The 27,313-nt window shown below is 41.1% G+C and overlaps 3 protein-coding genes across 4 annotated transcripts; 1 reads left to right on the plus strand and 2 right to left on the minus strand.

Annotated features, from left to right (window-relative positions):
- Positions 1-12,609: 12,609 nt before the first annotated feature.
- LOC118735371 (dynactin subunit 6) lies at positions 12,610-13,472 on the plus strand. 2 transcript variants are annotated; one of them, XM_036465086.1, is made up of 3 exons: positions 12,610-12,736; positions 12,790-13,237; positions 13,294-13,472. In XM_036465086.1, exons 1-3 carry the CDS (start codon positions 12,642-12,644, stop codon positions 13,393-13,395), a joined length of 645 nt encoding a protein of 214 aa, XP_036320979.1. In that variant the 5' UTR covers positions 12,610-12,641; the 3' UTR covers positions 13,396-13,472. The 2 variants fall into 2 exon arrangements, with proteins under 2 accessions (XP_036320979.1, XP_036320980.1); XM_036465087.1 differs by having other exon boundaries at positions 12,614-12,736; positions 12,810-13,237.
- LOC118735372 (probable DNA-directed RNA polymerases I and III subunit RPAC2) lies at positions 13,267-13,909 on the minus strand. Its single transcript, XM_036465088.1, has 2 exons — positions 13,786-13,909; positions 13,267-13,730 (listed from the first exon to the last, which is right to left on the minus strand). The coding sequence occupies exons 1-2, from the start codon at positions 13,801-13,803 to the stop codon at positions 13,422-13,424; spliced, it is 327 nt and encodes a 108-aa protein (XP_036320981.1). The 5' UTR covers positions 13,804-13,909; the 3' UTR covers positions 13,267-13,421.
- A 9,879-nt stretch (positions 13,910-23,788) lies between these two features.
- On the minus strand, positions 23,789-26,461 carry LOC118735377. The gene is made up of 2 exons (XM_036465097.1): positions 24,092-26,461; positions 23,789-24,039 (listed from the first exon to the last, which is right to left on the minus strand). The coding sequence occupies exon 1, from the start codon at positions 26,216-26,218 to the stop codon at positions 24,401-24,403; it is 1,818 nt and encodes a 605-aa protein (XP_036320990.1). The 5' UTR covers positions 26,219-26,461; the 3' UTR covers positions 23,789-24,039; positions 24,092-24,400.
- Positions 26,462-27,313: the final 852 nt, after the last annotated feature.

Genomic DNA, 27,313 nt, shown 5'->3' on the forward strand with positions numbered 1-27,313 from the left:
AGTTAGTACCTTTAATTTGGTGTACATATTTTATTATGATCTGCTGTTGAGTTTTAAGAATTTGGTGTTTATTTAGTGATAGTGAAAGAAGTTCTGCTCAAATATCTTACTGTATTACACATCTTCCGCGTCTCGTTCCACGTCTGTCAACACCGACATTGTTGACTGCAAAAATCGTTCCCACGACAGTCGGGTCTACGTAATCGGAACGACCCAGACTTCAGTCACTTCAGCAAAACTCCCCGAAAACTTTTTGGGGATTTGTATGCTGTTACAACAACAACAACTACGAATAATCTGCTGTTTATGCTTATGGTACCTATGTTGTTGTTGTTGTAACGGCTACAACAACCCCGCCCAGATCGGTTACTATCTCAGTCGTTGTCGTCATGCTCAACTAACGGAAGACCCAGGAAGTGTGCAGCCTTTCTAAGGTCTGTTCACAGGCAAACAGGCGTCAGTTGTGTGGGGTTTTCCGGGCATACGAAGAGATGTTTCGAGTCTCTCCGCATGCCGGACTCTCGATTGGCACATCTGCATCTAATCTGCTCAGGTATGAGTTCAACCTGCTGCAGTAGCCACAGCGACGTTGGGCTATTGTGGTCCGTGTTTCCTGAGGCAGACGAATCCCCGTCTCGTCTATGTCAGGTGATTGTGTGCCCAGAACGGCATTCACAGGTCTGGAGTCTACGTAACTTGAGACTGACTCCCTGTGAATTCCACTCAGGGCCTGTCGATAAGCTCATGAGTCCAGAGGTTGCTTTATGAAGCTCTGGACTTCTTCCGTCAGTTCGTAGAGATGCCTTCTGACATGCCTTGGCGAGGGCTCCTCTGCAATCAGGTGTCTGTTCGCGTGTCCACGTCTGTGGCTCCCTACTAAGAATTTCTTGTTGTGCTCCTTTATGGGGAGCATTTTCGCCTCGTCGTGTAGGTGGTGTTCTGGCGATATCAGAAGGCTTCCGGTCGCTGTCCGTAGTGCAGTGTTTTGTGCATTCTGTACCTTCATCCACTGCGTCTTACTGGTCGCGAACCCACTGGTGCTGCGTAATTTAAAACCGGAATTGGTGTGTCATCAACGTGAATACCTAGCGGTAGTCTGACCTCCTTCGTACAGGTGGTAAATAAGGTCGCAGAGTATTTTGCAGGGCAGAGGGTTAGACACCTAGCAGTGAAGAAGCGAGAAAGCTCGTAGAGATACCCGTTTACTTTGGAGCACAAGTCATCAATTCCATTCCCAGACGCCATTATCGAACAATCGTCAGCGCTAGAGACAATCGAGACTCTCTCTCCGGTTAACTGAGATTTTGAGCTGTTTTCAGGTCTTCTTAAAAACCTACCTTTGTGAGCAGAACTGATAAAGCTACTGCAGAGCTGCGGCGATATGAAAATATTGAGGTATATTTTCATACGGACTTCGATATAATTAATTGGTGGGAGGTACGCGAATGCGAAATGCCGCTGCTGCATAAACTCAGTCGTAGAGTAATAGCCACTCCTTCAACTAGCGTATCGTCAGAAAGAGTTTTTTCTTCTGCTGGAAATGTTATTTCTGACAAAAGATGCCACCTTTTGTCAAATGATCATGCCCTTAATCAGTTGATATTTTTGCATTATAATATGCAGTTAGGAAATCAATTATTAAATTAAAAAAATTAACAAAAATTGTCTTTACAAATGTTTTTTCTTTGATACTTTCATTACAGCAGTTATGCCATGCACTTGTTTTTCAAATCAAGCAATTGTTATTTGAATCAAGCACTTGATAGTGTGAATTACTCACTCAACCGACAGTATTTTTTCAATGCTATCGCACGTTATGTTTGAAAATAAATGAGTGCGAGTGTGTGCAGATGTGAAAAGAAAGCGAGTGACTTAAAATGTAATTGGAAGGATTGGACCGTGAACTCACGGTTGACCAAAGCTTACTCACACCAGAGGCGAAGTTGCAAGTCTTCAGATGTTCTTCCCACTTTTTCCGCTTATGTACGTTCACAAGCTGCCGAGTCCCGTGTTGAGATGCCTGATACGGTGATTTCCGGGATCGGCCTGACGAAAGTTGTCACGCTCATCGACTAGGACGGCCGCTTCAGCGAGAAAGTTAGGACGGGGGTCCGTTATGCAACATGGTGGTACGAAGCGAGCTGCAGCAGCAGTGACAACCCTGCGGAACTAACGTTCACCTAGGGAACGTCGGTTGGTGTGCGAGGGCAGCGAAGGTGCTTTCAGTAAATTCCACGAAACCTTTCGAATCAGCTTTGGTAAAGTTGGCAAAGTCGGCAGGTTTTTCGATGGAGGTGACTACGTGGAGGTGGTCTGATCCCAAGGTCAGCATGGGTAGCCATGTTATAAACATCAGACCAGCGCTGACTATTGTTATTTTGGGTGAGCTGCAGCAGCTGCCCATAATCCTGGTGGGAGCGTTCTCGTTCATTGTGCAGAATGTCGAATCGTCTATCTGCTAAGCCAAGTGTGTTCCCTTACGATCATTTGACAGGCTTGAATGCTAAAGATCGTGGTGCGCATTAAAGTCGCCACCTACCATACCGTTTTCACCCCTGAGGAGCGCACCTATTTCAGGGTGATATACTGCCGGGCAGCTAGCGACAGGGGGTAAAATAATAATAGATTGGTGCTTACACATATGTTAGTGTTTGGCCGAGCTTCTCCTCCGATTTGTGGCGTGCGCCTTGATGTTGTCCCACAAAGAGGAGGGACCTACAGTTTTACGACGACTCCGAACGGCGATTGTATTTTTATGAGAAGCTGTTTTTCATGGCAGAAATACACTCGGAGATTTTCCATTGCCTGCCGAGGGACGACCGCTGTTAATAAAAAAACCCTTTTTTCTATATTTTTTTTCGATGTTGCTTTGACCAGGGCTTGAACCCAGGCGCAGCGGAGTGGAAGCGCGCACTGCTTACCACTACACCACAGCGGCCGACAGGGGGTATTTAAACGTTAAATATTTCGAGCTCGACATCGGCTAACCGGATAGCAATGCCCTGACATTATAGGATGGTATCCCTGCACTCAGAAAAAGGTTTAGCAATAATAACCAAGATTTGGTTATAGTGACCAAGTGGCATAGTTGGATATGGCGAAATAAATATCTAGTTCACGAAAGTCTGCAATTTACTTGAGACTTCTAGTTGGAACAAATGTGTATTTGTTAATAATTACAAAACGACTACCTTGGGTGGACAATATTGTTAGTTGAATAAAATCATTGTTGAGCAAATATAAACAATGCTTTGGTTGATACAAGTTTTCAGTTAATTTTGTGAACTTGCTGCAGACTTGAATTAGCTAACCTTTTATTATTGGAAAAAAAGTTTCAGTTTGACACAAATAAAAATTCACTCGATGGTTGTTGTGTTTCCTTTCTTCTTTTATTTGCATATATTAAGCATAAAAAATACATACATATTTACATAAATAATTTACATACATATTTACATAAGAATTTCCTAAAAAGAAACGATGCGTGCGAACTTTATATTTTTAAATAACTATGCGCACACCGAAACAACTCGCGGCGATGGCTAAACTGAAACTGAGACAAACAAGTCTGGGCATGTCATAGCACACACTTTTCTTTCTCTACCTATGCGCAGTGATCGACATACCTTAGCTTACTGAGCGCTCTGTGACCACACGCGTGTTTCATCTAAATACGAACAGCGGTAGCGGAGCAATGATTTCCACGCACACAGTCTCATTCATTGAATCGTTTTTATGCAATGGTCGGCATACTAGCGCATTCAAACGATTCAAAAAGGGGGACTGGGTGCATTGCTCAGCTGGTGCTCTTCGTATGTGAAACACACAAACGATCAGAGAGCGCTCAGCATTATTTAAGCTGACTTGACTGAAGTAGAGATGTGGTGTAGTCTTCTGGCATACACAGCAGGTTTAAGTTTCTGGCACAGGGTTTGACTCGATGCCAGCTCTGAGCAGAAGAATACGTAGCAAATGTAGCTCTATGGACGAACAACGTCTGAGATATTTCGGGTAAAACCCGAGTCATTCCGGTATGCAGAACCGGCTGCCGTGGGGGTGCACTTCGAAATGGAGACCCCCGATTCAGGGATTAAAAGTGGTACCATTGGAAAGCTGGAGTTCTCCACTTTTCAGACATACGCACTTTTCGGGAGCCTTCTAGTTTTTGAGATATTTAGTATTAAAATTGTTTACTTGCTTCGTAAAGAACACTATGTATTAGACAAATCAACACGTACCTTAAGTACACTTCAAATCAATTTAAATTGTTTAGTTATTATTAATATTTTTACTGTTTCCCTTAGAAAAACAGTTATATTATATTTATTAAATATTTTGTTTCTTGATTTCACATCTTGCGTAAATGGCGGCTTGCGTATTTACATAAAACGAATGTGCTCCCAGATTGTCAAAATGAAATATAAAATAAATAAAAGAGAAGAACGTTTGTGAAGTTTGCTTTTACTTCTTTTGCTCTATTCGCCGTGAGCTTTACACTTATGAGGGGTTGATATTTTAGGCCTCCTCAAAGCAAATGCTTTGCATATATATATTTGATATTCAAAAAGGAGAACTCTGCTGATTATTGGTTATCATCCTCCTCCTTGAATATTTATTTCCACAATAAATGTTTTATATATTTTTCAACAGAGGAGAGGGGCCTTGCAGAAAGATATTGCGCCTCTTTTCTCTGATAACACAGAAGGTAGTGAGGGTTATAATCCCTAAGCGCGGCCAAAGGCCGCAAACGCAGAAAGATGTTCTATGCAAACGTTGTTCAGCCCCTTTTTTGGCAACACAGAAAGGAGAATTCTACATAGTGAGGGTTATAACCCCTAAGCGCGGCTGAAGGCCGCCTACGCAGAAAGGTCTTCGCTGCAAAAGGTGTTCAGCCCCTTTTCTTCGGCAACACAGAAAGGAGATTTCTACGTAGTGAGGGTTATAATCCGTAAGCGCGACCGAAGGCCGCCTACGCAGAAAGGTGTTCTCTGCCAAAGCTCTTCATCCCCTTTTCTTTGGCAACACAGAAAGAGAATTCTATGTAGTGAGGGTTATTATCCCTAAGCGCGGCCGAAGGCCGCCTACGAAGAAAGGTGTTCTCTGCAAAAGGTGTTCATCCCCTTTTCTTTGGCAACACAGAAAGGAGAATTTTATGTAGTGAGGGTTATAATCCCTAAGCGCGGCCGAAGGCTCCCTACGCAGAAAGGTTTTCTATGCAAATGGTGTTCAGCTCCTTTTCTTTGGCAACACAGAAAGGAGAATTCTACGAAGTGAGGGTTATAATCCCCAAGCGCGGCCGAAGGCCGCCTACGTAGAAAGGTGTTCAGCAGCATTATATTTATATTTTTTTATATTGCTTGGCCCATGTGGCAACACATTTCTTTCATTGTTGTAAATGGCTTCTCGAACGAAATTTTTTAACGATATTACTTCATATCAAAGTGATATTCAAGTAAATAAAAATACCTATTAATGCAAGCTGAAACAATTTTAACTGTTGTCAAGAGTTTTTGGTGTCAAAGAACGTAAATGTATAAGAAGCGACATATCGTTACTTTGAAATTTGGCCGTATCTGAAAGGTAGGGATGAGGAGTTCGTCTCCGCGACAGATTTTTTGACTTTTTTGAGAAAGTGTCCTTATTAATAATAAAAAGTGTTTGTAAGTGCCAAGTGTTTGTCAGCAAGTGCCGATTGTTGGCGTCTGTGGATAAAAGTGGTCATTATTTTAAACAAAACCAGTGTACTTTTATTAACCGACTTCCAAAAAAGGAGGAGGTTAGCAGTTCGTCGGAATATTTTTTTTTTTTTTTTTTTATGTATGTTACCGCATAACTTTGGACCACGTCAACCGATTTCGATAATTCTTTTTGCATCGGAAAGGTAGTGTCTCATACTAATCTGGTTAAGATCCGATCAGCGGATCATGAGATATATATATATATATTTTTTTTTTTATATGGGAATTGAAGTCGGTTTTTTTTTGCTAAAAATTACTAGTATAAAAATGCATTAGTTTAATAAGAAATCTATGCATTTATAAATGAGTGTACTTATGTTTTGTTTTCATCCGGAAATTTACGTATTTAAAGTGTGCAAAAAATGGTGTGTTGGGAGATTTGATGGATAAAGTGTGTATACAGCCAAGAATCATAGAATATTTTCTGGATCGTGGTATACGGCCATGAACGAAAGACACAAGATCACGTAAGAACAAGAGAGTGAAAAAAGTCAATTTTTTTTACCGGGTTCTACGCCATCTTGTTTCACTGGAAAACGAGGGAAAAGTAAGCAAAGCAAAGAAAACAACGAAAACCCAAATTAGCCAAAATTATTGTCAGCCACTTTTAACGCACAATTTAGGTAAAATTATGCAACAAAATGCTCTAAAATGTGTTGTCATGTTGAATTAAATCTTCTTTACTTGAATAAAAGTGTAAAATAGTGGTGCTTGTGATGTAAACAAACGCTCAGCTGACGAACCCGCTTTCGCAAACTTTTTTCTCAAAACCAGTTACAAATACAACGTCGCGTTCTTACGTGATCTTGTATTTTTGGTTCATGGTATACGGCGGCTTTATTACAAAACCAATGTTTATTATACACAGATGGCATAAGTTTAATTTAAATCTAGCATTTATAAATGAGTATGCATACATTTTGTTATTATCTTGCAAGAATGTTTTCCAATTATTTGTTCATATGCATGCAAAAACTAAACGCATAAATGTGAAACATAAGTTGTCTCCGTCTTTCTCACATCCTCCGCCAAAACTAACGCGTAAATGTGAAACATAAGTTGTCTCCGTCTCTCCCACGCCCTCCGCCATCTTTATCTTGACAAATTCTTAAATTCCTGCGAAATGCCGCATCCTGACATATTTACGCGCATACATATGTACTTTTACAGTAGGCTACTCCTAACTTGAATATCTTGTAGCTCTATTCTGCTTGTTACCGGATATTTTGTAACCAACAAATTTTGTTACCAAACATTGTTACCACTTCTTGTAATCGTAATTCTAGGTACTTTGGTAACGTTTTAATTTATTCAGCATTCTAGCTATGAAGTTTTGTAGAAATTCTGTTGTTGCATATTTCATGGGGAAATATTTTGTTACCTGCTTATGAGATGGTAACAAATTTTACTGGTTACAAAAGTGCAGAGAATGCGAAAAAGGTTAAAAAAAAGAGAGGAGCTTTATTATTCGTTAAAAAAATCTTATTACCAACGCAGAATAGGTTAATGTACGATTTTGTGTTTGAATCTTTTCATGATAATAAACAATATTTGTGTTACCAACGCAGAATAGGTCTGTATGTATACTCTCACTTATTCATACTTCAGCGCTTTGCAATTATCAATAATGCAAAATAATTAAATTTTTTGAATTCGTATACATGTTGCTCGTAGTATCTAGAGTCAACTGTAAACAAATAGTAAGCGATCGGTTTACAAAAATTTTAAAATTTATGACCGAAGCTGGTCAAGGCAACCATGTTGCCAAATTACATTTGTTGTAAAACCACTTATGTATGTGATTTCAGAAGTTTTGAGTTTACATCAAAATATCATGGGTAATTTGTTCAAAAAATTTATGTTTATTTTGTATTTTATTAAAATAAAATCTTAAACCACTAACTAATAACAAAGGACGTAGATAACAAGAAGGGACAACTCGTAATAATTGTAGGGAAAGTGCGCAACAGGGGCGTGCCTTCTTTTTTGCTCTAGTGCGTTTTTTGATTGGACGAAAAGAGAAGGCACGCCCCTGTTGCGCACTTTCGACACAATTGTAACGAGTTGTCCCTTCTTGTTGTCTACGTTCTTTGCTAATAATTTAAAAGTCGGAAGGAGCACCGCGGTTTAGAAGTTTGCAGAAACAATGGCTAAGCTCGAGATAAGTTATTTTTGCAAACGTCCTCAGATTTTACTGCTGAGTTGCAACTTTTCATTTGACGGGCTGTGATTTCTTCAATTTTACATTTCAGAAATTTTGTGGCTCTCGCGCAGGAATTGCGCTTGTTGGCGATGAGTTTTCGGGGAGATGTATGATCATTGAATTTATGAATGAATGAGTTTGGCCTTGAAGAATATGCGCATGCGTTTATGAATGAATTTGTTATTGTTGGATTTTAGTGGCATATGCGTATATGTACATATGTACGTATATTTGTATGGATGTACAAACATACATATGTTAGGAGGAAGATCGCAAGAGTACATTTGTACAAATTGGTGTAAATTATTTATTGATCTTAAATGTTCAATTTATTATTTTATTTTATTTGGGGAGAAAGGGATTTTTCATTCATAAATTACAACTTTAAATCTTCCATACTAAGCTTAGTATCCAGCTCTTAAGAAAAGCAAAAACTCCATATAAAATGATGTACAAGAAATGGCTAAGAAATTTTCTTGAATCAAATTTCCTTAAGGCAGTTTCTTCAGAAATTTAGTACGCTTTCTACTACGGTTTTCTAAAGTTTTTTGTGAAAAAAGAGCACAAGGCAACCCAGGTTTGAAACAGAAATATATGCCCGTTCCATTATTTCTTGAGGAAAGTGTGAGGCAACAGGCTGTGAGGTATAAAAAATGTCAAAATTCCTTGGACACACACGCGAAATAATGGCAATTTTTTCTTGACCCTTTTCTTAAGAGCTGGATACTAAGCTTTAAAGAGGAAGTTTGTAAAGCTCTTGCATAGCGCATGCATTTAATTTCCTTACATTGGTTTAAAATTACAATATGTATATAGAAAATCTATGCACATGCGCTTGTTAAATGTCCACGGCAAATAAACAAAAAGAGGCGCGGCCATATTTTTTGTTATTTCATTTCTTTATTTCTATCATCGGTTACTCTTTCTTTAACGTTTTTTGTCGCCGCGAAATCAAATGTGCGGCGAATTCATTTACGAAAATGGATGTTAAAACGGACGCGAACTCCTCATCTCAACCTTTCAGACCTCACTCGCTGACTTTAGCGAGTTGTCGCTTCATATACATTTACGTTCTTTGTTGGCGTACATGTTTTTCTTAATAGTAATAATAGATTGGCGCTTCCACATATGTTAGTGTTCGCCGAGCTGTTTGTGTTGCTTTGCTAATATACGGTGTCGTTGATTTCTCAAGTAAAAAAAAATTTAATGCTATATATTTTGAAAACTAGAAGGCTCCCGCACCTAAAGCGGTGATCTTCAGCTTTCCAACGGTACTAATTTAACCCCTCAAATCGAGGGTCCTTAAAGTAAAGTTTGCCTGTCGTGGGAATGTTATGAATCCTATAACCGATGATAGTTAATGTGATTAAAGGCCCGTCCACATACAACTTTGGCGTTGCGTTGGCGCTGGTGTCACTTTGACAGCAGCGCGAGTACCGCCCGTGCTTGCTACAATGAACGCTTAGCAGAGAATACTTTGGTCACTAAATTAACATACTAGCGGAGATAAATCAAAATTTTATATCAATAATTGCATTAAAAACTATATTTCTTGTCCGCATTTGATTAAAAAGGAAAATTAAATCACATAATTTTGATTATTTGGAACAGCTGACGAACGAAGCGCGCGAAAAATTGCGAGTTGGTCATCTTTTTGCGTTGTGTTGGCGTTGGCGTTGCCCAACTTTGTTTATGTGAAGACTTTCATATAAATGCATGGATTCATAGTCAGCTGTCGAAGCGACGCCAACGCCAACGCAACGCCAAAGTTGTATGTAAACGGGCCTTAAGGCCGGTCCACATAGAACTTTCGCGTTGGCTTTGGCGTTGGCGTTGGTTTGACAGAACGCACGTTAAAAGTATGCTTGCTACAATGAACGCTTGGCAGCGAATCCTTGGGCCACTAAATTAACATATTAACGACAGATAAATTAATATTTCATATCAATAATTGCATTAAAAACGATATTTCTTGCCCGCACTTGATTAAAAAGGAAAAATATTTCACATAATTTTATTTATTCGCAACAGCTGACGAGCGACGCACGCGAAAAGTTGAGAGTTGGCCATCTTTTTGCTTTGTGTTGGCGTGAGCGTTGTCGAATTTTGGCTATGTGGACGGCTGCATTTGAATTCATGTATTCATAGTCAGCTGTTGAAGCGACGCCAACGCCAACGCAACGCCAAAGTTCTATGTGGACGGGCCTTAAAGGTTATGGCCATGGCTATGGCTATGTCAGTATGGTATATCACCACTAATTGAACCTTATACTAGGTTCACATATAAGTAGATTATCCTCATTTTCGAGCTTATCACCCTAAAACTATGTTCACATAACAATATTATCTCAATCAAAGCTCGTTTTTTAATCACCCCGTTTACACAGGCAAATCTCAGATTATTAGCCGTGAAATTTGTTGTGCTTGTTATTCTAACATCTCAAGGAAAAGTTATGTTTCTTCTCTGTGCCGCCGTGATCACTTTTTTCTGCTATATTAAGCACCTTAAATATATTTTAACTTAGTATTTTATTCAAAATTCTTTTACAAACCTCTCTTCCTTGCTAGCGCAAAAATAATCGATAAAACTTGGTTGGACACCGAAAAGTTATCGGTTAAATCTGAGATTATTTTATAATTACAGATTAACAAGAGACGAATTTTGTATGGCAAATCTCTTTTGCTTATTACAGATTAGGGTGTTAAGCTCGAAAATGAGGATAATCTACTTATATGTGAACCTAGTATAATCTGTAATTATAACAAGAGATTAGCCATATAAAATTCGTCCCTTGTTAATCTGTAATTATATAACAATCTTTGATTAAACCGATAACTTTTCAGTGTCCATCCTAGTTTTATCGATTGTTTTTGCAAAAAAGAGGATAAATGCCAAATGTAAAAGTAAACAAAAATGTACGCCAGCAAGGAAAAGAGGTTTGTAAAGGTATTTTTAAAAAAATGTTAAGTTAAAATATATTTATATTGCTTATTATAGCCTAAAAACGTGATCACGGTGGCACGGAGAAGAAACATAACTTTTCCTTGCACAACAAATTTGACGGTTAATAATCTGAGATTTGCTTGTGTAAACGGGGTGATTAAAAAACGAGCTTTGATTGAGATAATAGTTGCGTTCAGTGTTGCCAACTCGTCGGATTTCGCCCATAATTTGGGATTTCCGCACCATAAAAGGACGCGTGGGATTTTGCGTCTCATTATGGGATTTTTAGCTGTATACAATTTTATGGTTCTAATGTTTTTTTTGCTGTTAATTGAAACGTGACGGATGGGACATTTAAACTATATACATTTTTCAATTTCCCCAAGAGTGACGGCTGAGACAACAACGACACCCACCCCTCTGAGGGGATGGATTCGTTCGCCATTTAGACAAACTTTATATCAAAATATTTCTTGCATAGCGGATTTTTCGAATGTAGTTAGTATAATGATAAGGTTCATTTTATGCTTTTATGGGATTATTATATTTGAAAAAAAAATTAGCTTGTGATGGGTGGGACAGTATTTTATGACTGGTGGATCGAGTCACTGTTGACGACACATAGGATTTTTGCACTTTTTCCCATAAAACCATGAATTTCATATTAAAGCCGAAGAGATGAAAAAGCAAAAAAGTAAACGAACAGGAAATTAGCCATTACTTGCAAAAAACCGGAAGAAGAAGACACACCAGCTGACTTCGTTTATGTTTTGTTTGTAAACAAACTGAAATTCATGTTGCCTCCATAGAAGAAAAAAGGAAAGTGAACGTTCAATGTTCGCCAGGAACATTTCTAGAAGTAAAAACTAGTTGGCGCTATCATAAAGTCACATAGCAGGCAGCCAAAAAGCATATAAATACCACAACTCGGAAAATGAAATTTTGTTTGTTAACAAAAATTGCTACCTTATGTTTTGTGATCATATGTTTTCGTGTTGGATAATTTTTGCTGACTAAAATTTTGCCAGTACAAAATGAACGCTTCTCTTGCATCAAAATGAACGCTTGCTCTCTCAATTTTTGTGTGTTGGATAATTTTTTGTCGTTATCGAATGCCATCCAGAAAAATTTTAAAAACTATTACAAATTTTTGACTTGTCGAACGCACCTTATATTGATATGTGAACATATGGGGTGTTCACAGTTCGTTCCAAATAGTGTCTCAAAATGTAGCCGTCTACATTTTAAGACGTTTTCTAACCGTAAAATCTGTGGTGTTGTTGTTTCCCATTTAAAATTGGAAAACGACGCCGTCTACATTTTGTGTTTTTTACGCGTCTACATTTTGCAACCTCGCAGCAGGGTTGCTTTATGGCAATTGGGCACGTTTTCTGTATTTGCATTTAATTTGAGCGCAATTTCTGATGAAAAGAAACAAATCAAGGAAAAGAAATAACAAATATTAGGAATTGGCAATTAAGTTAAATAATTACAATTTTTCAGAAACAAAATCGAAAGGCGACATATAAAAAAGCACGCAAAGAAGAAATGTCTGGCAACACCAGCAAAGTTTTGAGACGATTTTGCGACGACTGCTGGAAAGGGGTGCTCACAGTTGATGCTAAAGATGTCTCAAAATGTAGACGTCTAGGTTTTCAGACACAATTTGGAACGAACTGTGAACACCCCAATAGTTTTAAGCAAGAACAAATATATCGATTATCGCCTTTTTGTAAACGATATCAAATTGTAAACAATGGTAGTGTTGACTGGAGGTTCAACGAATTTTTTCTCAACCAAGGCAAAACAACCAAGAAAAGTAAAAGTCATGTCAACAACGGATCACAATGAGTATATAAAAAATTTGTACGATTAAATCAATGATGAAACTATTTGAATTGTAGCATTAAAATAATGGGAAAAGCAATTGTGTGCGAGGATTGCACGCTTAGCGGTGACATCACTATTTCTCCTGGATGTGTTATACACCCTAGCGCCACCATTATCGCTGAGGCTGGACCCATTGTGCTAGGAGAAAATTGTATTGTAGAAGAATACTCAACTATTGCTTTCCGTCTTCCAGTAGGCCAAAAATTTTACCCTTCCACGGAAGTGCGAACTTTGAATGTTGGTGCAAATAATGTATTTGAAGTAGGCAGTACCGTTGAAGCTTGTCATATTGGGGAGAAGAACGTATTTGAGAGCAAATGTTACGTAGGGCCATGCGTTTTTGTTTCTAGTGGCTGTATTATTGGCGCTGGAGTTAAACTAATAGCAGAACAGAAACTTCAGGAAAATATTGTTTTATACGGAAGGAATTGCCTACAAAGAGAAGCCATCGATAAGCATGGGGTATGAAATTCACACAAAAAGGTAGCAAGTTATTTTCCATTTGTTATTATTTTCAGTCTCAAACATTACAAATCGACTTTCTCAGAAAGGTCTTGCCAAATTATCACCACTTGCGGAAACCAAATTACGATCCCAAAAAGATGCGCATAGCCGCCTAAAGTAAAAAAAATATTGTGCAAACTAATTATGTTGTAACAGACTTATTATTTATTTCATTAAACGATTTAACTTCCGAGTCGAACGTGTTTATGGTGTGATCACAAAGTGATTCCAAATCTTCTAAACCCCGCTTTAATATGTCTATTGCTCTGTTTTGATCCGATTGTATACGAAAGTGCATTTTGTTCTCGGTCGGATGTGGAATCGTGTAGCCGCAGAAATCTACGTCTGAATATCTGCTTATAATTGTTTTCAATGCATTCCCCAAGGTGTGGCCCTCGTTCTGGAATACAAACGTGCGCGAACCTTCACCATTGTTTTCATCACCTGCAACCTGTTCAAAAATAATTAATACATTATTTTGCCAAATATATGAAACGCTGAAATACCTCTGCTAACGCACCCATTCTTGTACAAATATTTTGAAACTTTTGCAAAATCCCGATCCACGAAAATTCAACAAATCGGATATTAGTAATAATAATAAGTTATCGGTTTACACAAATATTGCCGATGTAAAATACCGTTTTTACGCCATGTTCACATTCACCATATATCATTCAATCAAAACAGGAATCTATGATCTTCATCAGTACGTTTATTATGCAGCGTTTCTGTTGCATTTAAAATGCAACATTTAGCACTTTCGAACATGTGTTTTCGAAGAGCGTTCGTGCTATGGCAGGGAAATGTTTAGTTGCGCTCACATCTTTTTTGGGGTGGTGGGCGGAAGGGGAGAAGGCGGTGCCCCCAAACGCCCCCCACTGGAAAGGGGACAGTCCCCGCTGTCTAAAAAGGCGTACTCCCTCCTTGGGCTCCTCCCACAGTCCCCCTAGGGAACCGTTTGAAAAAGGGGAAAAACGGAATTTTCTTAGGCAAACTGAGCAGTTTGAAGTGGAATATGACCCAACTAACAGAAACCGTGGGATTTTTTAATAAAAGAAATGCCAAATTAGATATCGGGTGATTTTGAATAAAGAATAAAAAAGTTAATTAAAAATAGAAAAAACAAGTTTTTATAAAAATAATGTTCTTTTTAACAAATGTATTTTTGGGTAGAATTCCTTTCTGCGTAGGCGGCCTTCGGCCGCACTTAGGGATTATAACCCTCAGGCAGTAGAATTCTCCTTTCTGTGTTGCCAAAGAAAGGGGCTGAACACCTCTTGCAGAGAACACCTTTCTGCGTAGGTGGCCTTCGGCCGCACTTAGGGATTATAACCCTCAGGCAGTGGAATTCTCCTTTCTGTGTTGCCAAAGAAGGGGGGCTGAACACCTTTTGCAGAGAACCCCTTTCTGCGTAGGCGGCCTTCGGCCGCTTTTAGGGATTATAACCCTCAGGCAGTAGGATTCTCCTTTCTGTTTTGCGAAGAAAAGGAGCTGAACACCTTTTGCAGAGAACACCTTTGTATATTTTTAATGCTTACTGGTTATATCCTATCTTCTTTTGTCTCTCATTCTTTTGCATATTTTGGAGTTTGTTAGCTGAACTCCGCCATTTAATTTGCATATGCAACCAAAGTCAGACGCGTGATTTTGAAGGTGTTTTTATTAATTGGTTAATATTAAAGTCGAAAAGCAAGTTATAATAATCGAGTAAAGTGTAAAGTGAAGGCGAATACAAAAATGTATTAGTGAAGTGGCTGCTTTAAGGAGAATAGGAATGATCAATTTACGATAATTTCCGAATTTTACAAAAAAGGGCATATTTCAAAACCAATTCGTAAATAAATTAGTGACCAAAATTTACAAAAGTGAGTGTTAAAATAATGTGTAGACCCTTGACTACAAGTGTGTGGTTTTTTTTTTGGATCGGGCCACCCCTTTGGACGGAATAGCCCGAAATAGTTGTGAGCGATACTAAACCCCACCCCTATCGCATTTAACAAATGTACATTTACACGAATCGTATGCTTTTGACAAACAGCAGTGTTCCAGACGCTTACTCAGATCCGTATCTATTACTACGTTTATACGCACGTATTATTTGCAAATAACAACAAAAAAAGAATTTTTCACCATCGAATAAACAGTGAGTTAGGTGTTTGCAAATTATTTTTATTTGGAAATAGCTTACGTATAAACGTAATATATGATGATCAATTTGCAAGGGAGAAGATAAAATGATAAAAACCCTACCGAAAAGGAAAAATAAATTGTAAGCAAAACATTCAATACAAAAACTTGAATTGTTTAAACCATAATCGAAAATTTATTAGTGCTGTCAATTAAAACTGCCTAAATATGAAACAAAACCAACAGTGTTGACCACAAAGGGATACATAATGCTCTGCAAGCAGTTCCTGATCGGGAGCCACAGAAGTGGCCACCCAAACAGACAGCTGCTTGAAGAGGAGCCCTCGCCTAGGCACGTCAGGAGGCATCTATATGAACTGACGGACGAAGTCCAGAGGTTCATTAAGCAACCTCTGGACCCGACAGCGTACAGACAGGCCCTGAACGGCATTCACAGGGACTCAGTCTCGAGTTATGTAGACTCTAGACCTGTGAATGCCGTTCTGGGCATACCACCCCCGGACATTGACGAGACAGAGCTTCATCTGCCTCGGGAGACACGCACTACACTTGCTCAACTTCGCTCCGGCTGCTACTGCAGCAGGTTAAACTCCTACTTGAGTAGGCTGAATGAGGATGTGCCGAACGAATGTCCGGCATGCGGAGAGACCCCACATGACTCGAACCATCTCTTCGCATGCCCGGAAAACCCGACAACCCTAACGGCCCTGTCCCTGTGGACAAATCCCACAGAAGCTGCACGCTTCCTAGGGTTGCCGTTAGTGGAACTTGACGACAACGACTGAGATACCAACCGATCTGGGCGGGGTTGTTGTAGCCGCTACAACAACAACAACAACAACAAAGGGATCCAGATTTCTATCAGCTTTACATCGATGTTGAATTTGCATGACTTTATCAAAATAACAAATGAAATCTCGATCGGCGATCACTGAAACGCAGCTAGCAACTGTGACTGTGTACTCGAAAAAGCAACGCTGCCGCTTTTTATCATTAAATCCTGTTCGAATTCACGATGAAGCGAACAAAGGTGGCGCCGTCCGACATACCGCTAATTTGGTCTTGCCGATTTTGACAATTCTGGTCTGGTCTGGTAAAAGACGCCTCAGAAACTTTAAATTTACCTAAATTTACTAACACTTGCCCAAAAGTAAACATTTTTTCACATTTTCCTTATTAATTCTGGGAAATGTTTAGTTATTGGTCCAACGTTTTGGGGGTGAAGGGCGGAGGGGAAGGAGGCGTGGCTCCCTAAACCACCCCCATTCGAAAGGGAACAGTCCACACTTTACGAAAGCCCCGCCCCTCTTCGGGACCTCCCGCAGACCCCTGGCGAACCGTTTGAAAATGGGGGGAAAAACGGCATTTACCGAGGCAAACTGAGCAGTTTGAAGTGAAATATAAGCCAACTAACCGTGGAATTTGGAAATGAAAAAATTATTCCAAGTTGGTTATCAGGCGATTTTGTATAAAAAAAGTAAACTAAGAAAAAGTTATAAAAAGAAATGTCTCTAAAAATGTTGTTATACAAAAAAAACGCGACAGGTAAAAATGTTATAGTATTAGTGACATGATAGTATTTTAGCGCAGAACTTCTTTCTGCGTAGGTGGCCTTCGCCCGCACTTCCGAAATATAACCTTCACTGAGTCGAATTCTCCTTTTTGTGTTGCCAAAGAAGGGGGGCTGAACACATTTGCGTAGGTGGCCTTCGGCCTTCGAATACATATTTCCCATGGAAAGGTTTATATTTTTAATGCATCTGGGTTATATCTTATTTTCTTTTGTCTCTCATCCTTCTTGTATACTTTGGAGTTGGGCAGCTGAACGCCGCCATTTAATTTGCATATGCAACCAAAGGCATACTCGGGATTACGAAGGTGTTTTTATTTAATAAATTGTAATTAATTGGTTAAAATTAAAGTAATAAAGAAAGCTATAACTAATCGAATAAAGTGTAAAGGGAAGGGGAATATATAAATGTATTGGTGAAGTGGCTGTTTTAAGAAGAATAGGAGTGATAAATGTACGCCAATTTCCGAATTTTGCAAAAAAGGGCTGTTAAGACCTTTTTTAAACGCGCCTTTATTAATAACAATATTTTAAGTTACAATATATTACTACACAAATTTATCAAATTCTTCGCTGCGTTAAAAAACTTGGCCTCTCTTGCCTCGTGTTCGCCGTAGAAAAAAGAAAAGTCTCCTGCCTTTTCACCTCTTCTTCGCAATGGACTTCTCCCCTTTTGACAGTCGATTTACGAAAGCCAATCAGCGACCGGCACGTAGACAGGGAGTTGACAGTTTAGTTTTTATCGATATCAGATGTTGCCGGATCTTGCTCAACACTCCCCCCTGGTGTAACCTGGCTAGGTTCCACCAACGATTCTACATCAAGAACGGCCAGTTTCGTCGCCGGACTCTCATGTAAGCCAGTTATGGTCTTAACTGTCGCGCTTCTTACCTGTCCGTCAGCGCTTTTACGTACACTGACAACTCTACCCTTGGGCCAGAAATTGCGAGGATGATTAGGATCGACGATAAGCACATCTCCGGTTTCGATGGGCTTAACTTTTTCAAACCATTTAGAACGTCGGGTGATGATTGGAAGGTACTCCCTAAGCCATCATTTCCAAAAGGTGTTGGCCAGTTGTTGAGAAGCGAGCCAGCCTCTACGTAGGAGTGGTCCATCATTGCTGAGTTCTGACAAAGGCTTAGAGCTGATGAAATTGCCAAGGAGAAAATGGTTCGGAGTCAATGCTTCATCCGCATAATGAGATATAGGCATATAGGTGAGTGGACGCGAGTTCACCGTCATTTCGGCTTCCATTAATTCTGCGCGTAGTAGCTCGTCATTGGTTTGTCGACTTCCCAAGGTGTAATACAACACGTCTTTCACTGAACGTACCAACCTTTCCCTAACACCGCCCATGTGCGGTGCTGATGGTGGAATGAACCTCCAGAGCATGTTAGGACTAGTGAAGGCTTTGACTATTTCATTCTTATCCATTAGCGCGAATACCGTCCGCAATTCTTTCTCGGTCGGACCCTTTAAAATTTGTACCATTGTCGCTCCAGATTTCAATGGGATTGCCTCGTCGGGCTATGAAATTACGAATTGCAAGGATGCAGGAGTCTGTTGAAAGAGTATGCGCGATTTCAATATGAATCGCTCTCGTCGTGAGGCACATAAATAATACCCCGTACCGCTTTTCACTACTTCTCCTTATCGATACCATAAAAGGTCCGAAATAGTCAACGCCCACGTACGTAAATAGTCGACAGAATGCAGAAACTCTAGCCGAGGGTAGTTGTCCCATTATCGGAGGTTTTGGTTTCGCCTTGTTCAACTTACAGCGCTGACATTGCTTTTGAACTTCATTAACGACTACTCTTAGCCGCGGCACCCAGTATCGTTGTCGTACATCGTTCACTACTATCTCTAAATTCCGATGGCGATATTTCGTGTGGAAGTCAGCCCCAATCAAGCGCGTCATTCGATGACTCTTGGCGAGGATTAACAAACCGTTTCTATCTTTTGAAGTTAAGCGCGAGCCAAGTCGCTTAATGTTGTTTCTATCCAGATATGGGGATAACTTGTAAAGTGAGCTGGATCGTTCAACGTACTTCACATGTTTAAGGGAATATATTTCGTCTTTGTAAGTATCGAACTGCGCCTGCCTCCTCAGCATTATTTTGGCCAACTTGAAGTCTTCAGTTCGCGGTGTACGATAGCTGCTTACACCATCAATGCCCTCAGGATGTGGTCTGACGCGGCTTAACAAAATTTTGGCACTGCATACGACTGCTGCAGTCATGGTTAAAAGTCGACGCCAGTATGAGTAACGATTTGGGTCCAATGCAATAAATGCATTCAACCGTCCTTCATGATGTGTCCCAACGTACTGGGCACGAAGCTCTACTGTAGTTGCGGCTCCCGGTGAGAAGGACTCTACTGGCCAATTTTTTTCCTCCAGCTTCAAAAACGGTGTACCATTAAACCAGCGAGTTTCAAACTGACCTCAGGAGCTTTCTTCCACTTAGTAGCCTCATCAGCTAAGTTATCGTTTGTTGATATGCAATGCCGTTTAATTGGTTCGGTAGTCTCAAGAATTTCACTAATTCTGTATGAGACGAATTGTTGGTAGCGACGATGGTCACTGTTGATCCAGGAGAGAACTGTGCGTGAGTCCGTCCAAAAATAACATTGCTTGATTGAAACCGAGTGTGCCTCTATGATACTCTTCGCCAAGCGAGCACCCAAAATCGCTGCTTGCAACTCCAGCCGAGGAATCGTTAGCATTCTGATTGGTGATACCCTTGTTTTTGAGGCAACGAGTGTACAATTAACGAAGTCATCCTCGCAGTATCTAAAATAACTCACAGCTGCATACCCTTTTTCGCTTGCATCCATAAACGTGTGCAACTATAAGTTAGGATATTTGGTTAAATTTGGGTGAATGTAATATCTGGGGATTCTGATTCTCTCCATATTCGGAAGAATTTGTATCCACCGAAGCCAATTCGAATATAACGCATCAGGGATTTGTTCGTCCCAGGGAAATCCGCTTCACCAAATATCTCGCAAGAGTACTTTTGCGTACATAACGAAGTACCCAATGAGGCCCAGGGGATCGAATATGGTCATAACAAGGCTTAATACCTCCCTTTTAGTAGGCCACCGACTTGTGCGTATTAGGTCACTGCCCCGCTTGTGTTCGGACATCCTAAATGTAAGACTGTCATCCATAGTCGCCCACCACATGCTAAGCACCTTTTCATGACCGTCATAATATACGTTGTAGGTTGTTGAGCCCCTGGATCATACCAAAGAAAACTCTGGTAGTTTTGATCTTCCGACCTAATAAGCACTTGGTGGAACATTTCCGCTATGTCACCACCAATTGCAATCTTTCGCTGGCGGAATTTGAACAATATTGATAAAAGTGATGTTAGCTGATCAGGGCCTTTTAAAAGTACTGCATTTAATGATACGCCGTTGACCTTAGCGGCTGCGTCCCAAACTAGGCGTACTTTATTGGGTTTGTTGGGATTCACAACGGGAAACACAGGCAAGTACCAGTATTTTTTAGCATTTTCTTCTTCGGGTAGTAATTTACGCACGTATCCCTTTCTGCAATAGTCCTCGATTTTCGCTTTTAAAGTTTCAAATAGCTGAGGATCTCGATACATTTTAGAGCGCAAACATAGTGCTCTTCGTTTAGCCATAGGTAAACTATCGGGAAGTGATAATTCAGAGTACTTCCAGAGTAGGCTGGTTTCATATACGTTTGGTAGACTCATCAAGCTGTTTCAATGCTAGTTGGTCGTGTTTGGACAAACTAGCTGCGGATTTAGCGGCAACTCCAACAAATTGTCCAAACAAATATAAGCTTTGAGGGTTTTCAGAAGGTTAACGCAGGCAGACTCTTCGCAGTCGCATACATGAAAAACATGCTGCTCGCGAGAAACAGCTCCATTTGACAATAGCCATTTCACGGTCCAGCCGATGCGGGTTTTTACAGCGATTGGCTCCGTCAAGTTTCCAATGCGGATTTTGGTTGGCGATGTTAAAGCACTGTTGTTTAGGCCAATAAGAAGTTTTGGTCGCATATTATAGTACGACTGCAGTGGAAGATTTTGTAGAGGCTTATAATTTGCCTTGAGTGTAGCGACGTCGAGCGACTGGGATGGTAGTTTCAGCTCTCGGATGGTATGCACATATTTAAGGGTGAATCGCTTCCCACCTGGTGACGATAACAAAATATCGGCCACTACCGAATCATCCTCGTAGCGATGCGTGTCACCAGTCCATCGTAAACATAGCGATCGCTTTGTGCCTTCTATTTCCAGCTCGTCTTGTAATTCTTCATCTATATAACCGAAGAACCATCGTCAAGGAACGCGTACGTCAACACAACAGGCACAATACGAAAGAGTATTTCGTTGTTTTTGATTATATGAGTGTTTACTACATTGGTCGTAACATGAGCTGGAAACTTATGCAACAGTGGATGATGTTTCAATTGGCACCCATCCATATTGCAAACGATTTTCGCTCTGAAATTAAACGGACTGTGTTGATGTAGGCATCGGCGACATATTTTGTGAGCCCGCACTATTTCCCACTTATCTGCTCGTGACATGCCCTTGAAGGAATCGCAATGAAATATCGTATGTGAACTAGATTTGCAAACGATACAGCTTACCAATTTGTGGTCCTTCTTTCCCTCGGAATGAATATGTAACACACCACGCTTGCGTTCCTTCTGCGAATTGGGTATAATAACGCTGTTGGCACCTTGGGCCAGCTGGTCAACCATTTACTGAAATTTTCCAGATTGCTTTCGGTCAGTGACAATTTGTGCATTCCCCAGAACGCTTGAAATATGGCGGGCAGCTTAGATACTAATTTCTGTTCCAGCTCTGGGTTAGATGCGCAAACATTTTGCACTTCAAGCGCAAAGTTTACTAAGCTCTCCAAATTATCCGTCGTTTGGGGTGGCATGTTACGGATTTGGTCAAGCAAAACGTTTATTATAAGTTCAGGCCGGCCAAATTTCATTTTTAATGTTGAAATTATTTGTGGACCGCACTCTGAATACAGCAATAGATTTTTCACTGATTGCCGAGCTGCTCCTTCTAAATCCTTTCGGAGTCTGATCACACTCTCGTCCTGTGAGAATCCACATATTTCGGTGGTTTGGTTGTAGGTCGCCAAGAATAAAGGCCACTCTTCCGGTCTACCGCTAAACTTTGGTAGCTCTTTGCCTACACTAGTGCGCGCAGCAAGTTGATTACGCGTCAAGTGACGATGATTTGCTGTTTGCGATACGCAATCCATAACATTTTGCTCGACTAGACTGTTGCTTGCTGTATGGCTGGAAGCGGCGTTTGTTGGACCTATGTTGGGTAACCACTGCAAGTTTATTGGCGGCGGATTATGGTGCTTCTGCACGTCTTTTAGATTATTTGTTTCAATAGTTTTACCATTATGACGCATTTCTGCATGCTGCTTCAATGGCACAGTTTGAGTATAGCATTCTGCCTCATCGGAGCGGCTATCAGAACTCATTAGCTCCATACGTCGCAGGAGTTATTTTCGTCTATTCAGGAGCTCCTGCCGTTGTTTAAGAATATGTGCTTCTTCCATTAAGATCTGTTCTTCGACTATCCAACGACTTTTACTAGCTACTGATGCGCGTGATGGTTGTGCCGGACTCGGAGGCCGAGATACCCGTGCATCAGGATGCCTCAACTCGCTGGGCCAATGTGGCGGTGGTTGAGCATCCTCGTCTTTACCCGGATCGCATGGTGTTGTGTCAGTATCGAAGCTACTTTTGCCAAGTTGCGGACCTGCTGTTGGCAACAAGGGGATAGGATCAGCGTTATTTTTAGCAAATAACGATTTCTCTAGTTCTAGATTGTCTATAAATTTGTTGTGAATATTAGCTACCACGGTTGATATTTGGGCTATATCAGATGTACCCACAGTCCCGGTTGTAGCATCTGTCGTGCGAGGGGCAGATGCGCCAGTGTCTGGCTCCGCTGAAACTTCGGCAGCAGAACAGGACCGGCAGACCCACTGTCGTCTATTCACGGTGTTGCTTACGTCCGCACATTTTCTATGAAATTTACGACTGCATTTCGTGCATCGAATCATGTGCGGATTATCGACTCTAGTACAGAGACTGCAATTGCAGCTTTTCATATCAGCCCCGGTTATCCTTTTTTCATCTGACATATTTGCTCCAGACAAGTTTTTTAAGATGTTAAGACCTTTTTAAACGCGCCTTTATTAATAACAATATTTTAAGTTACAATATATCGAGCCCTAGCCGCCAAAATAACGTAAGCGACATTTTTTTCAAAATTTTCTTTTTGATGCAGAAATATTCCTAGAGCATCTAGATGCTTTTCTGAATCAAAAATAACATATTGAAAAAAATGTCGGTTACGTTATTTTGGCGGTCAGGGCTCGATATAACTACACAAATTTATTAAATTTTTCGCTGCGTTAAAAAACTTGGCCTCTCTTGCCTCGTGTTCGCCGTAGAAAAAAGAAAAATCTCCTGCCTTTTCACCTCTTCTTCGCCATGGACTTCTCCCCTTTTGACAGTCGATTTACGAAAGCCAATCAGCGGCACGTAGACAGCGAGTTGACAGTTTAGTTTTTATCGATATCAGATGTTGCCGGATCTTGCTCAACAAGGGCATTGATGAATTGATGGATCGCGCACGAATGCTACATGTCCAATATTTATCGCGTCAGTATTTGCATAGTTTTTGTGCTGAACGCTTATTATGATGCAAGAAAATATTTTTATTTTGTAAGAATAATTTGCAGATTATGCATTCCACAATTATTTTAAAATTTCCCATGTTAATTAAAATTTGTTCAATTTGTATTGAAAGGTTTTAAGCAACGAGAACGAAAGCATAGCGAATACGTTTTCGGGGCTCGCATTATGAGAGTACAAGATACACTGACGAAATGTATGGATCGTGTAAGAAACGATGTCTCCTTTGATTCGTGGCTCCGGGCGATAAATAAAACTCTCCAATTTTGCTTATTGTGACGCACAAATATAATGCTTGATGCGTTTTATTTCCTTTAGGAAGTATAAAAATTAGTACAAATTAACAAAATGAACAATTACTTACACTTTGGTGTGTTCTTCCCGGTATGTTAGCCACGAATGCCGCTATTTTCACAGCACATAATGGCTAACACCTCGGTTACATTTTTTTGGCTAAGCGTTGCCACATACATACGTTTTTACAAAAATCAGAAATACATTTATGGTTGCCAACATACCAAATTACAAAGTCTTTATATATAACCGCCATATAACTCTTCGTGAAGGTGTGGCGTTTGTTCCGAGTTTGGAGTACCTAAGAGAAAATGGTTAGGGGTTAGCGGTTCGTCAGTGTGTTCGTCCAATGGTATATGCGTCAACGGTCGTGAGTTTACTATATTTTTGCTTCGCATATGAGACTATATAAGCAGTGCTCCTGAAGGTTGTCGTTGTTTAGCGCATGTCCCATGGCTCTTTTCACGCTACGGACGAGTCGCTCCCAGCAGCCTCCAGCATGGGGATTCAGGGGGCAATTAAATACCCATTCAATGTTTCTATTCGCCAATGCGTTAAATATTTTTCCATTTTCGAAGTCTATTCTCTGCCGTCTCAGCTCTTTGTCCGCTCCAACGAAGTTGGTGCCGTTGTCTGACCGGATGCGTACAGGTGCTCCTCGCCGATTCATGAAATTGCGTATGCACATAAGACAGGTATCAGTCGAAAGGTCTTTAGCAAGTTCTAAATGCACTGCCCGGATCGTGAGGCAGGTAAACAACGCGATCCAACGCTTCTCGCTTCGCCTACCAATCGCCACGGTGAACGGTCCCATGTAGTCTAAACCGACATATGTGAATGGCCTTACGCACGGTGTGAGTCTATCCACTGGAAGCTGCCCCATTTGAGGAGGATTTGCCTTTTTACAATAGTTACATCTTTTGGTAGCACGACGCACCTCAGCTCTGATTTGCGGTATCCAGTATCGCCGTCGTATCTCCGCGATTATGGTGGCTACGTTTTGGTGTTTCCAGATGTTATGGTAGTAGTCTACTATCAGCTCAGTGACGTGGTGACGTTTAGGCAGGATTATCGGCCGACGTGAATGCGGAGGGATAGCGGTGGCAGCATCTATTCGTCCGCCTAATCTCATCACACCTACCTCATCTACTACTGGTGTGAGTGTTTTCAGCGAGCTGCTCCGTTCTATCTTCCTTCCGGCAATCAGGGAATGGTACTCCTCAGCAAAAATGTCGATTTGAACCGCACGGATTATCGCTATTTCCGCTCGCCTTATTTCCGTAGCGCTTAGTCCTTTGTAGATTCTTGCGCTCGCGTTCTTCCAGCAGTTGTTTCGAAACCGCAATATCCAGCCTACCACCCTGGTCATGCGTATAAGCGTTGAAAATCTTGCGAACATGGAAACGTCGACCTTTATCGTCAGCACCGCATATTTTGCGCGAATTTCTTCGTTCGTATCTAAGGGAACCTCGTCCTGCGGCCACATGAACTCGTCTTCTTCTAGGAACCTTGGCCCGTCAATCCAGGTCGATTTCCCTGTTTTGGAATCACTCCACATTACCACTCTCTTTGGGATCTTGTCATGGCAGTGAAGGATGCTCTGCCGAAGTCGTGTAGCCAATACTGCTGCCTGCAGCTCGAGACGGGGAATGGATGTAAGTTTCAACGGTGCGCATTTAGTTTTTCCTGCAATAAATATAGGTTTAATGATACCTGCTCCAGCTAACGTCCTCCAATACGCTACTGCAGCGTAGGCTACTTCGCTCGCGTCCGCAAAAATGTGCAATTCGACTGGTTCCTGTTCAAACAGTGTCCCGTAGCATCGCGGCACGCTCATTTCTTCCGGACGCTTGATACCTCTTACCCACTTTAGCCATTCGTCATATGATTCCTCCGGAATATACTCGTCCCAACCGATACTGGCACGCCAAGTAGACTGGATGAGAAGCTTCGCTTCCCTGGTGTATTCGCCAGCCATTCCGAATGGATCAAACACGGACATTGTAACACTCAGTACTTCGCGCTTTGTTGGTTTCCTCTTGCCGGCGAGCACAACTGGATCCACCTTCGTAAACGACAGCACAAATCTCAGAACGTCATTATTAGTATCCCAGTGTAAGCCAAGCACTTTCTGAAAAAGGCCTGCGTTGTCTCTATCCAGATTTACACAAGACGAGTGCGTTTCCTCTTCATTCATCTTCTTAGTGAGCCGTTCAGAATTGAATACAAATCGCCTTAGTTCAAAACCCCCTTTTTTGTGTACATACGCTACCTGCTCAGTTACTCGGATGGCTTTCTCTACAGTGGACAAAGTCGTCGACGTAATGGTTGCCGACTATGGCCTCGACCGCTTCGGGAAACCGTTCTCTAAACTCCTCCGCGTTTTTGTTCTTTACGAACTGTGCCGAGCTTGGCGAGCATGTGACTCCAAACGTCATCACGTTCATAACGTATACCTCGATGGGGCTAAACACCCCTCGGTTCTCCATAGAAAACGTTGTGCTGCTTGATCCTCAGCGCGTATCTTTACTTGGTGGAACATTTCCACTATGTCCGCACATACGCCCACCGGCTTCTGTCTGAATTTCATTAAAATGGTTGCTAGAGATTGATTAAGCTCCGGTCCACTAAGCAGCACCGAGTTTAGCGAGACGTTGTCGACTTCGGCCGCCGCGTCGAAAACTAGTCGCATCTTTCCTGGCTTATTCGCATTCCAAACTCCGAAGTGGGGTAGATACCAGGTGTGCTTCCCTCCGGCCGCAATTTCATCCGCTGTCAGTCTTCTTGAGTACCCTTTTTCTTCGTATTCTTTCATTACCCGAACATATGCTGTCTTGAGGTCATTATTGCGTTTAAATCTCCTTTCCAGAGCTAACAACCTGTTTTCTGCCATTGGCCAACTATCTGGTAGTTCTACATTATCCTGCTTCCAAAGTAAACCTGTCTCGAAGTTAGAAACCCTTTCTCACGGTCGTGCTCTCAAGCAACTCTTTAGCTCTGACTATTTCTGCAGCTTCACAGTCCTGCACCCCTTCGCGTACACTAAGACCTTCGTTGATTAAATAATCGCTCACCATGCGCTCTAGCCTCTCCAAACCATTATCGTCCACTTTAGCAAAGTGCACGTAGTTACACCGTTCGCCAACGCCTCGATTCCTGCCTCCGTATACAATCCATCCGAGCTTAGTAAGTGTCACCGAGTAGCCATTCACTCCATCATCAACAGTCTTCCTTGAGATGCTCAAGTGTGCGTTGTCTAACCCGACCAACAGTTCAGGAACCGCTCCATCGT

Source organism: Rhagoletis pomonella, unplaced genomic scaffold, assembly GCF_013731165.1.
Source record: "Rhagoletis pomonella isolate Grant_MI unplaced genomic scaffold, Rhpom_1.0 Rhpom_scaffold_00003, whole genome shotgun sequence".
NCBI classification, from domain to species: Eukaryota; Metazoa; Arthropoda; class Insecta; order Diptera; family Tephritidae; genus Rhagoletis; species Rhagoletis pomonella.